This window comes from Pseudoliparis swirei, chromosome 16, assembly GCF_029220125.1.
Source record: "Pseudoliparis swirei isolate HS2019 ecotype Mariana Trench chromosome 16, NWPU_hadal_v1, whole genome shotgun sequence".
In the NCBI taxonomy this organism is placed as follows: domain Eukaryota; kingdom Metazoa; phylum Chordata; class Actinopteri; order Perciformes; family Liparidae; genus Pseudoliparis; species Pseudoliparis swirei.
In genome coordinates this window covers 16,066,178-16,079,714 of record NC_079403.1, presented here as the reverse complement: position 1 = coordinate 16,079,714, position 13,537 = coordinate 16,066,178, and the positions used below count along the sequence as shown (strand labels likewise).

The 13,537-nt window shown below is 45.5% G+C and overlaps 1 protein-coding gene across 5 annotated transcripts in view; it reads left to right on the top strand.

Moving 5' to 3' along the window:
* ntng1a (netrin g1a) overlaps positions 1 to 13,537 on the top strand; it is a 97,525-nt gene that overhangs the window by 38,278 nt on the left and 45,710 nt on the right. For all 5 annotated transcript variants that reach the window (XM_056433887.1, XM_056433888.1, XM_056433886.1 and 2 more), the window contains exon 3: positions 10,713 to 11,356. In XM_056433887.1, the coding sequence (XP_056289862.1) occupies positions 10,713 to 11,356 (644 nt within the window). The remainder of the gene's footprint in view (positions 1 to 10,712; positions 11,357 to 13,537) is intronic.

The window sequence follows — 13,537 nt, the reverse complement described above, 5'->3', positions numbered from 1 at the left end:
TTATAAATTTCATTAAAATGTATCAAGCTGTTAAGAATCATATAAATATTGCCAAGTCGGTGTGTGTGTGTGTATTTGTCCATATTTTTCTTAAGAGGATCCGTCTGACTTGCCTTTGAAATTAGTGTGTGTGCCCACTGCCTGTCAGTGTGTTTGAGTGTCATGATCCTGAGAGCTCTGAGAGAGGAAAAGGCCTGAGCTCTTTCTCCCAGGAGTCATCTGCCAATCATTTCCTCAGAATCCGTGGTAAGAAGAACTGGAGGGGAAGGAAGGAGACAGAGAAAGCAGAAGAAAGAGGGAGAAAAGGAAGAAAGCCTCCCTGTAGAATGACTAAATAGACCTTCAGTGATCTGACGGAGAGGCCTGGAGCTGAATCCCAACGACGCTCTGAACAGTTAAATATCCACACTAGGAACGCTGAGCTTTACCACACTATTGATTTTAATCATCTCTTAAAAGCTCTGAAGAGAAAGAGAGAAAGCCCCTAAAGAAAATAGAAATCTTGTGAATACGGAAATATGACGACCTGTTGGACCCCCCCCCCCCTATCCCGCAGACCCCTCTGAGATAATCATAACGTGTTATTTCACCGCCTGCTCTGGCCGCTGCTGACCGTGTCACAGAAGCGCTCATTAACGGGAATAGATCCTCCGTGTTCTCACGGCCGTCCGCAGAGCCATTGAGGGGTGAGGCCCGATGATGGGAGCTTGATTTGAAAAAGGCATCGCGACCCGTGACATGTGTGTAACACCCTGTTCTGTTTCTCCTGTGTTCCGTGTCTCCTATGTCTCCTCTGTGTCTTCTGTCTTAATTGTTTAATTCCCTGCACCTGCCCTCAGCCACTCTTGTCTCGTTACTGTCTGATGTCATACACCTGTTTCCCCCCCTATATATTGTCAGTCTTTCCCTTGTCTGCTGTCGGATTGTCGTCTCTGGTTCCGTGTCCTTTTCCCGTCGTCCTGGCTGTGTTCCTGGTTCTGCTTGTTGACCCTGCCTGCCCTGAACCTGAATTCTCTGCCTGCCCCTTTTGGACCTTGTGTTTTTGTAAACTGTTTTGCCTCATTAAAGAGTGCTTTTTTTGTTATTACCTTCGCATTGAAAATGCCGGAAGGTTATGTTTTGATCGCCGTGTATTTATTTATTTATTTATTTGTATGCGTGTTATTCGCAAAACTCAAAAAGTATTGAACCGAATCGCATGAAATTTGGTGGGATGATTGTTTATTACCTTCGCATTGAAAATGCCGGAAGGTTATGTTTTGATCGCCGTGTATTTATTTATTTATTTATTTGTATGCGTGTTATTCGCAAAACTCAAAAAGTATTGAACCGAATCGCATGAAATTTGGTGGGATGATTGTTGATTAGATTTTGGGATCGATCGGGTCAAAGGTCATGAACAGGTCAAAATCTTTCGCAGAACTCAAAAAATATTGAACCGAATCGCATGAAATTTGGTGGGATGATTGTTAATTATCCAGGGACCAGTTGACTAGATTTTGGGATCGATCGGGTCAAAGGTCATGAACAGGTCAAAATGTTCTTGAATCACATGAAATTTGGTGGGATGATTGGTTATTATCCGGGGACCATTTGATTAGATTTTGGGATCAATCGGGTCAAAGGTCAAGGTTATGGAAAGGTCAAACTCTTTTTTTACCAAAGCACGATACATTTTTGTCCAATTGGCATGCAACTAATGCCAAAATGTTCATAATTCAATGCCCAATCTTGTGATATGCGAAGGTATGCGCTCTACCGAGTGCCCATTCTAGTTTATATTGCGTCCAGCCTGTCTCTCTGCGCCTGAGCCTCACCCCGTCACAAGAACCTGACAATGTGAGGACTCTCGTATGACTGTCGGAGCTTTCGGGTCAAACATTGCGCGACGGAGACGACGCTTCTTCACTTCTTCTTCAACGGTAGCAGACTACCACGACTGTACCTCGCCGTCGGCCTGAATGTGTTGGAAACACACGTTACGTGCTCTTTGATCCGTCTTCTTCTCCGTTCATCTTACACTTGTGTACATTTAACTTAGTGTGAACAGGATGACTAACACAGTGGGAAGTCAGCTAGATGTATGGAGATGTCCGGCTGAGCCCCCGCTGCCTTTCACAGTGGCAACAAAGATAGTTACAGAACCAAACATGAACATTTCTACTGCTTCGGGACACATGCAAACAACTGGAGAGGCCAAGGCGCGGTTGCTCCCACACTTTGCCGTACCGATTTTAGCTCAAATATTCACTGTGTGTCGTACCTCCTTCCCCACTGACATCAGGACAGCAAGTGATGCAGCACTAATATGTGTGGTAGCCGTATTGTCGCAGGCAGGTCGGGGATTTGTTTCCTCGGGGGAGAAGCCGAGGCAGCTCCCTGCGCTGGGGTCAGCCTCCTAGCTCGGTCAAGGAGACAGTGATCCATGTCCCTCTGGAGGGCTTCTATACAGGATGTGTGGCATATTATACCATTAAAAAATAGCCGTGAATGGAGGGATGGTTAAAGGGAGAGGAATGGGGAACGGGGGGAGGGGGTGTGATATAGCCTCCCTGCCACATGATTTCAGCTCCCGAGGGATTTGGCAGGTAAAAGATGAGGGGTGATCACGGCTACAGGCTTGTTTTCAAGTCCTAACGTGCAGTGAAGAATTCTTTGCGTTATCGGAGCGGACAGTTTGATTGAGGGATGCAGCATTGCAGCAGCCAGCAGATCGATGATGCCCTGGTGCATTGGCTCATTGTAGAAATGTCATCTTAATAAACGATGAATGACACATGGAAAAAATCTTGTCATCCAGCCCCGGTTTGGTGGGGGCAGCAATGGAGCCGTTTGAACATATTTCTTTTATCCTAAACTAAATGGAATATAATGTACTATATGCCCAGAGGCTTAGCAGTTTTCCTCGTGTGAGTCACACCTTTATATAACAAGCATAATGACCAATCCAAGTGACCAGTTCCAGACAGCTCTACCAAAAATGTAAAAGCCTACTGTATGTTTTATCTATTCAGTTTAAGTTCCTTATGAATTAATGATGTTCATTTTGTTCTTTTGTAGATTTGAATACAGGATTGGGATTTGATTTGAAGTGGTATACTTTTTTCTCTTTTTATTTTAATGCACTCCCACTATAGCACTGGGTATTCCTTATATATTTGTGACAAGGGAGGGGGGCTTTTGAAGTTGTGTGGAGGATGGAAAGCTTTACATATTCATTACATGTAGTTGTTTGGTCTAGTTTTATAATATGATCATATATTATAGTGCAGCTGTAACAACCTTCATCTCACATGTTGTGGTTTGGGCAGAGCGTGAACATCATGAGCTCGAGAGTTCAGAAGTCTACACAGTTTGCTCACGGCTTGCTGAACATGGTTGGATAAAAGTAATGGATACTAGGCTGCAGTAAATAAAGCAAGCTAAACTAAGTGCAGTTGAAAAAGTAATGGCTGAAAAAGTTGAAATGGCCTCTGCCACTCCAAGTCAACGGAGTTGAATTTAAATAAATATCTCAAATTTGAACTGTGAGCTGCTGCACAATGTGAGTTTTCTTTTCCTTTGATCTCCTACTGAGATAAGGAGGAAGTGAATTGTACATTTCCTCAACGTAGTGCTCAGTGCTGTGCCAATGCACTGCAGCATCAACCGGTGAACTTAACTGCCCGTGTTAAAGCTCTACGTACTCACCGCCCTTGGCTGTCGCTCTTGATGTGCTCGCTTTGCTCTTAAGCAGCGGAGGGTCTGTCCTCCAGACCACATCGCGGTGGCACCCGTTGGGACTCGCGCCATCATATAAAAGATAATGGAATATGAAATTGTTTTTATATCCTCTGAATGGGCAAAGGCTTTCCCCCACCATTGTTTTAAGGCTCATGAATCTCCTCAATCGCCACCACTCAGCGCTCGGGGACATTTACACATCGTCTCGCCTCATCACCTCCCCACAGTCGGCGGGACGCCCCGCGGCGTGTGGCTTATGGCGTTTGAACGGTGCGGCGCGTTGCCTCCGATCCCCCCCCCCCCCCCCCCCGGTGCCACAATACAGCATATTTTATGTGTTGGACCCTTTGAGCTGTCGACCTGTGGAGCAACGCTACTCTTTGTATCTCTGTGTGGAGCACATCACATGCCGAGACTACCTTTATAGGTTTGATTCTTGATCTTGTTCATTATTTCACAAATCATATATTATTATTTTTTTGTCTCACAAACAGCCCAATTATTCCATTTCCTGTGATTTTTAATGAAACGGATAACAAACCATTCCATTTAACTATTAATGATCCAAATTGTTGAGACACCAATTAATTAAGAATTCAGAGCAAATGATGTAAATAAAAGACAGATATCCATTACCAATGGTGCATCCTAATGTAAAAGATGAGTGTGTAAGAGACTGTTGATAGATTGTTAATCCTAAATCAAGGTTTAATCTCTAAACGTTTCCTTTAGCTCATTCTAATCATTAATTTATGTTCTGGTGCTTTTTAAAATGAAAGCTTGCTGTACAAACAGCTAGTATTTTCAAGAAGCTGTATTAAATCTTAAACCATGCCCGTTGTAAGACAGTTGGCCAACTGAACCTGCTGTGTGTGGGTTTGTGCGTATGTGTGTGTGATTTCAGGTCTCCTGTGGCCTTGTTGACCATGGTCCAGGGCGGTTGACCTCCAGCCGACCCTGAGACATTTGAAAATATGATTGTAATCCTTGTGAGGATTTGGCCCAGGTGTCTATTACCACTGTAATCTGTCACACTGGCATCCAATATTCATTCCACGTCTCGGTTAAGCCCCTCTTTCTGTCTGCACCACCCATCACCATGTGTGAGAGAGGCAGAGAGAGGGAATACAGTGAAGGTGTTGGCATGACTGGAGAGAGAGGGAGAGGGAGGGAGAGAGAGAGAGATTTTGAAATTGAGAGAGCACTGCTTCAATCAAGCCCCTGGGTCGGGGGGAAGAAATCTATTGTGGAACACAAGGTCTCATTAATGCAGCAGGGATAGCTTTAACCCCCAGCCCCTGTGACACACACACACACACACACACACAAAAGAGGTATAGAAATGGAAGAGAAATGGATAGATGTAAGGAAAGAGATTATGCATGTCTGGGGAATAGGTGGGAGAAAATCTATACTTTTGATGCAATGACATGCGTGCGCACACACACACACAGTTGTAATAGGAGTATATGTAACAAAAATATAGAATGTATAGAAGCACTTTTTGCTTTTGCCTGCGTTGCTAATTTCTGTACAAACAGCTGTTGAACTTTTCCTCCGTTTCGACTCGCCTATGAAGTGATATCGGTGGATCGATATTTGGATATGATGATGAATGGAGTGAAGCGAGCATCTGGTCCAATGCATTGACCTTGGACAGAATAGAAGATGGAGGGATGGTGGAAGTATGTGCAATTACAATAAACACATATTATCTTGATATATCATACAAAAATGATGGACAAACAAGAAGGAAGACTTGTTATTCAGTTTTGTATAATTTTTTTATGCCAGCACTTATGCCATTCTTTGAGAATCTCCATTAAATAATTGTTGTGATGATGGATCGTCGAACTGCGTGACACGATCTTTTAATCTTAGCATCTCTTTAACCTCTGGCAAATAAAAACACTCTCTGAACAGAGTGCTGAAGCTTCAAAGACTAAGAGTGGGAGTGGGATTTGGAATTGTTTTGAATTGATATCTAATAAACCGTCGCGTGGAGAGTGTTTCTTCCCAAAGCTGCAAAGGCTGCATCATGTGGTGGGGAAGCAATCTGTTGCTCTCATTAGGAGCTCCTGCTCTGGTATTGATATGTGTTTATAGATAAACTCCTCCAATCACTCTCCATCTGTCTGCACGCTACAATAACAGCAAAGACCGGATTGCATGGGTGCGTTGGTCGGATGTTTGCTTGCCAGCATTGTGTGGGTCCAAAAGGCATCTGAATAAACAAAACATATTGGCTCCGTACTTTAAATATCATAAAGCAGAAGGAACATTATTGGAGCCGTTCTTTGTACGTTTTGTTCAGAAGCCAACACATTCTCCTATAGCAGAGCTTGAACCCTACATGATTGACAACAAATAAACCATATCAAAGTCGATATCATGGATTGTGTACAATATGGGAGGAGACATCTTCACACAGAAACTCGCACGGGGAGATTTTCACAATATAGTTAACTTTTTGGGTTAATTTTCAGTCTAAATGAATACTGTTTTGCAGTCACAGATGTTATAGTAAGACCGCTACTGGTTTTAAATGTTTTGACACTCTGCATCTTGATGCCAGTGCTCCTTTAATCAGAATGCACTAAAAGGTCCTTCTACGTCATTTTCCACCGACGAGTTACGAGAAACAGGCGAAAAATACAGTATTCAAACTAAATATTGCCTGAGTTGTGGCTATGTGAAGAAAAAAAGAGGAAGTGGAAGCTTTCTTAAAAAAAAATAGACCTTAAATCAAAAGGCTGTCGTGTACTATTTCAGTGGTGTTGTACTCGGGTTCGAAGTCCAATGTCCTGGCAGGATTTACATTGAGGTGGATTTAAATGTCCAGTTCAAAAGCAAACATTGAGGAGTGCATCAATCGGCATCTGCTTGCTTTTGGTCAACAAACAGACACACAAACAGGTGCATCGTGACACTGATACACCTACTACCTTTCTCATTTCACCCAACCAGTGCTTGGTCTTGTGCTCGGTGCCCCTGGTATCAACAGCCTGCGCTTCCCGATGCCAATCCCTCCGTGTCATATCTTTCTTTCAGTAAAAAAAAAGATTGGATTGGAAATGTATTTGTGCAGGAACGGAGGGAGAGGCAGAAAGAGGAGAAGACGCATGGTGGATTCAATTTGCTATCTGGTTTACAAGTCCAGGACATCTGTCACACAAGCGGGTTGTTTGATTGGTGGGAGACCATTTATCGCGATAGCTTGTCGGCAGATAGCAAATTTATATCCCCCCCGAGTCCCATCCGCCATCAGCGGTGACGGCGTGCCAGCCACCATCTTAAATTAAAACTAGACACGGTCAGGATCTCAGGAACTTTTGTTACAGCTTTTCACATAAAGGTTTCTTCATTTTTAGTTGAAGTAACGGATGACTCGTGTAAAAAGAAACACCTCTCGTTATTGATATGAGAGCGGGGGAGGGGGGAGAATCGATGCAGCACGGTGTGTCAGCCGGTAGTGATTCATATATTAAAGTTGAGTTATAAATCATAGGAATGTGCATACAAGTAGGAAGAATATCTCAGTGGATACAGTTATGGTGCTTTTCTCGTATATCATGCTAATGGATGAGTGCAGCAGAGGAGCAGGTTTTCTTTTTTTAATCTTTAAATGTAGAATGATCAAGATGATTAACCATTGTTACTTAAACTGTAGCAGTTATGGAAGCATAAGGAAAAAACGTCAATATCCATCCAGACTTAATTTACAAATGTTTGAGGGTTGAATTGCTTCACACAAATAATATGAAGTCCAATGGTTCTATCTGCTCTCCATGTCCAAAACGCCTCGGTTGGCTGAGCCGTCCAAACGAGACAAATACTGCTGGTCCGTAGAGTGCAGCGGAAAGCAGTCATTATCGCTCATTATCCTCGATGCTGCTGCATACCCACACACACACACACATATACACACACACGCGCGCGCCTCTCACTTTACGGCATCACAACGCTAACAATCGGATTAGGCCGCTGTGTTTTTGGGGGATCGACGCCATCTCTATTAGCAGCAATGTAGCGTGACCTATCCGCTCCGGCAACCTCAGCGCTCTAGTTTGGTAATCTGCGCTGGCTGCTCCCCCCCCCACTCCGACCCGGCCATTTATCATCACACCGGGATTAATAGAAACATCTTTAGTAATTACAGAAATGCTGCGTTGCCGTGCCGGTCGCTGACAATTATTTTAATGTGTGCCGAGCCATTAATCGGCTAACGGAGCCCTCAGTGGCGCCCCCCAGTAAAAACACAGAAACTCTGCCATTGATTTTCACGAGGCCACACTCAGCATTTCATCTCGTTTCTCTTCGGACCGGCGAAGGTTATTGATCTTCATAAAGGCAGTATTTTGTCGTTAGGCGAGAAGCGGAGCGGACGGTAATGAAGGGTGTTTAACCTGCGTGTTCGGGGAGCGCCGGGCGACCGGCCCAGGTCGCCCGGCTGCTACACGCAGCACATTTCCAGCTGCTCGGACGCAGGGATCGATAGGGATCCGTCTTTGTCCGATTACAGAGATGTGCCGCAAGGATGGCAGATTTTGTCTGTGTGTGTGTGTGTGTGTGTTTTACAGTAACACCGATCACTTGATCTGCCCGATTTAGACGTAAAGGAACAAAAAGCTTGACGCAGCTGCTCACATCAACACACCCTCGGCTTACTTTTACTCTTCAAGCCGGAGGCTGCAGCTGGACTTATTGTGGCAGAACCGTCGGCGTATTATCGGTTGACGATGTCATCAATGCATCTCCAATCTATAAGTTGTGCTTGAAAGACGTAAAGTTCTATTTTTAGAGTATTGTCCTTTACTTGAGTATTACCACGTTCTGCTACTTTATAATTCAACTACATTTATCCAAGAGCGACCCTTAAAGAGTAACTCAACAGCTGGCTGAAAAGCAGAGTTTGGCCCTCCTCTCTTTGGGTCAGTTGAGCCCGTAACCACACCCAGCAGTGATGTCATGAGGTCCTGGAGTCCAAATCTACGTCACTGCTGCAAGGTGAAATGTTAAATCACTGGAGTCAACAAAGACAAGATTCTCAGGAGGTGATGAGCTACTCTTTAAATATGATTCTTTTACTTATCGAGTATTTCTACATTGAAATAACCTTCATACTAACTTCTACTGAAGTAAAGAATCTGAATATTGCACTGTTTAATTGTAAGAACGAAGCAAACTTCCAGTTGAAAAGTCTGCCCTTATGAGTATCAGGAGATAGCTGCTCCATATAAAAATGGAAATATTATGCAACTGAAAACCCGATTTCATGGCAGAGATTTAATTAAAATAGAAATGTCTCTAACAGCATTTAATAGGATTTAGGAGTACAAGGACACCCTTAGAGCAAGAATACGCATGAGTAAGAGGACTTCTGTTGTGCAGTCAGTATGACGCAGTACAAACACAGAATAATTAACAGCAATTCACGGGGGCAATTAAAAGAACATGCCCCCTCCTCCAGTCTACACCTGCGCTCCGAGCCGAGCACTCCACCGCCATTGAGTAACAGTTTTAGGTCTCCCTCGATGAATGCACATTTACGACGAGCCACAGCAACACAGGCAGCTCTCCTGCATGCCAAGTGAGCTTTTTTGACACTGTGCGCTCCCCCTCAGCAGGCATAACTGTCACATATGAGTTATCACACATCTGTCTTTGCACCAGATGCTGCACTTAATGACACACCTAACCTCACACCACGAGGCGGTACACTAAAACCTGGGTGGAATTTTCCACTGCCAGTCGTCCCGTCGTCCCCTTCAGTCTCCTCCCAGCCACCGATGTCCAGTGCTGGGAGAAGCCCATAGGGGACGGTCCAGGCAGGATATTAATGGGGCCCTCCAACAGTCACAAGGCCTGACAGAGCCCTGTTTCATTGTCACCTTGGCTTGCAAGGCGAGGAAAAACTTGCAACGCTTATTAGCCGACTGGAGCTGTTTCACTCTCGATCTTACATCTTGCTCCTCTCCCGGTTTCCTCGCCACGTTGTCACACTCACACACGGGCACACGCACAGGGTGACATCGCCCACCTAATCAAGTAGTGGATTATCTTGTCCTGATAAATTGGAGCTTGTAGCACTTGAAAGGTCCTCTTGGAGGAGTGCCTCCTCCCCCTGACAGCTACATGGAGCCCCGAGGGACAAAGGAGAGAACATCGGCCGGTAATGACTTGTGGTAAATCGGACAAATGTTTTTGGAAAGACCTCTTTCAAGCCCGAGACGTGAGGAATCTAAAGTGAGGAATTTAAAGTTTTTTAAAAAACCAAGTCAAATTTGGACGCGAGGGATTCAAATAGACGTCTCTTCTGCCTTTGAAATGATGAAACGGTCCGAAAGGTTGAGGTGAAGTCAGGTGCACAACCTGTGAAGAGGGAATGGGCTCAGTGTTAATAAGTTGTGTTTAGGGGAAACAAAATGCGACAAGAGCAGCTCAGATACTTGCAGACAAAAGTATGACTATAAAGAGACGACGTTTCTTTCCATTTTATCAAATCGCACCAAGTGAATCTGTGCTGCTCTGGGCCACTCGACACGTGCAGCACGCTACTCCTGTGAATCCAACATGTTCCGAGAAAACACATCTTATGTTCAGTGCTGGGAGTGATGTGACATTTGTAGTGACGCGGTGTGACAATGCAACAGAGGACGCCAACGTGCCGTAGCGACGGGTGTCAACGGAGGTGCTGCGTACTCTTTAAAGAAGGATGTGCAAACCATAAATGAAGCTCCGTGGCTTCAAATATAGAAAAAAATGACTGCACACCCCGCTCCAGCAGAGCGCACACGATGCCCTCCCGTGTGATTGAGTTTCAGACTTCACGCATCCCCAATGACGTGGTGCGACGCCATTCTCACCTCGAGTTCTTTTCACAAGCAAAACCATTTGTTGTTTTTCTCCAAGACTAACCTAACCTTCCGATTCTGTGTCTTCCTCCCTCTCTGTTGCGTTTCCTCTGGACTCTCTCTCTCTCTGTGCAGGAGAACCCCTACATGTGTAATAATGAATGTGACGCCAGCACGGAGGAACTCGCCCACCCTCCAGAGCTCATGTTTGACTTGGAGGGCCGCAACCCCACGACCTTCTGGCAGTCCACGTCTTGGAAGAAGTACCCGAAGGCCCTCTTGGTCAACGTCACGATTTCTTGGAACAAGACCATCGAGCTGACCGACGACATCGTCCTCACCTTTGAGTCAGGCCGGCCCGAGCAGATGGTGCTCGAAAAGTCGCTGGATTACGGGCGGACCTGGCAGCCCTACCAGTTCTATGCCACGGACTGCCTGGACGCCTTCACCATGGAGCCCAAGACCGTGCAGGACCTGACTCAGCACACCCTGCTGGACATCATCTGCACCGAGGACTATTCCCGAGGTTATGTGTGGAAGTACGATAAAAACGTGCGCTTTGAGATCAAGGACCGCTTTGCGCTGTTTGCTGGGCCCCGGCTCCACAACATGGCTTCGCTCTACGGCCAACTGGACACTACCAAGAACCTGCGGGACTTCTTTACCATCACAGACCTGAGGATCCGTCTGCTCCGGCCCGCGACAGGAGCTACGATGGTGGACGAGAACAACCTCTCCAGATACTTCTATGCCATTTCTGACATCAAAGTCCAGGGCAGGTAAGCATTGAACTGAATTGTTCTTAAATCATGCCGTCTAGGTGGGAAAAGCCACCCTAGCGCCCCGGAAACCTAGAAAACCCAAAAGTCCCACGTGTGCCTGTCAATTGGTTTTGGAAACTGTATGAATTCCAGAGGGAATTTGCACCAAAATGACCAATAGGGGTTCAGCATAACATGTTAACTCTGGGGTGCCATACTGAGTTAATCCAGCTTGGACTTCCTCAATGGTTGTCTGTCGGTTTATTGCAGTAACAGCACAGCTACCCAATAGTGAAGAAAAATGCGTTTTGCGTTGCCATTCTTTCCAATTAGGCAGCGGATCCATAATGATGTGCGGAGTTGACCGCGTTGTCAGCGCGTCTACATTTACCAAGCTCCTTACGGCCTGCTGAAACACTCCGTTTCGGACACCAAATTCACTCAGCTGTCTATTAGCCCGTGGACGATATTGGAGGTAGCATTAAAGCCGCCAGGTCACGTTGTAATTAGGCGTTTGATTTACGGGAGCCACAGACGGTCATATAACACGAAAGCGAAACGCCATTATGCTGTGAGAGGAAAGGTCGACCAGAAGCTTCCCCCGTTTCATGACGCCACTACAAGAGTCACTGGGGCATCGGCTTAAGTGGGTCTGTTTTACACTGTGTGGTTTTTCAATTTAACAGATGCGAATATGGCTGTAGGGGTGAAATAATGAAGATTTAATTACTCTTGTTTTGCTTTTCACACATGAGAGGCTCGCAGCGGAGAGGAGCAGAGGATTGGAACGTCACAACAATTCGAAGTCGGGGAGATGACATGCTCAGCCCCAGCATCGTTTGCTCCGACTAACTACTGTGGTTTTGTAAAAAAAATTATGAATCCAAGTTTTCTCTGCTGAGTGCAAGGATAAGCATCAGGGAACAATTAAAGAACCTCAACTGTTGTCATTCTCATGCGCCGCTGGCTATAGTCGCACTGTAACAATATGTTTGTTTGCCGTGACATTATTTACATGAATATTGTCAAATGTCTTCGAGCTATTTAATGCATTTCTAATTAGTTTGTTTCCTCAATATGTCTTTTAAAATGGAGTACAGTCATTCTGCAGAGTGGACACATGTCTCCAACGCTCTTTAAATGGGCAGGTACCCTTGAGCACAATGATAATGAATGCCTCGCTCAGAAATTGAATTTGTGACTTTTCTCATGATTGAGAAGGTCATCCGGCGAAAAAATAACTGGAGGGAATTTACGAACACAAAAGAGTTGGGGCGCCCATTCAACACTCGAAAAAAACAAGAGGGGGCTGTCACAGGCGGCGATTATTTATTCTATCTGACTAATCATGACCAAACTCATACATCCCTCTGGGGCTGGGGCTTTGAGTAATGAATGCGCGCCACCAATCGTGGCCGCTGTCGTTTACCAGGCCGCCGCTTTCGGACTGACGCCCGCCTGAGAAATGCTCCCTACTGTTCACCAAAGGTAACACAGTTCAGCCGTAATGAGAAACACTCTACAAAGAGAGGCCTCACTCTCTCCCCCCCCCCATGCCAAATCACTGCTCAGCCTCTTTCTCCATGCATCGGACACGAGACATAAGCTCCTTAACCCCCGGAATACAGTTGTGTGAGACTCGGCGGGAGCGATTTTGCAGGGGCAGTGAGGTTGAATCGGGTATATTTCGCTGTGCTTGGACTCTGCTGTGAGAGGGAGGTGTGGACGGAGATACAGTAGGAGAGCCCGCAGATGTTCTGCCCTTGCCACCACAGTACGAGAAAGACAAAGAATGGAACATAAGCCCCTCGCCAAAGTAGGTCAACCTAGAAATGGTAGAAGAGGGAAAGGAAGAAGTCGAATTTGCATCTGTTACTTGGAGCTGAAGTTGCTACAGAAAAGCCAGAGGTGTCATGTCATGCATGGTCATATCCTATTTTGGTTGATTACGAGAGGGGACCGGACTTAAAGCACTGGGGAGGGTGGGAGAATAAATCAATTGAGAAGAATTTCAAATCAAATCGAGCATGGAGGTGTTAGATGGATGTGAACAATGCGTAATGTAGCTCAGCGAAAGTTCAGACAGGAAGACATTGGGTACAGCTGGTTCATTCACAAGTCTTGCAGCGATTACTCCATTAGCTGATTGGGGGCGGGCCCGATGAATGAACCAACCATTTAGAGCCAGCCCAGTTGGGT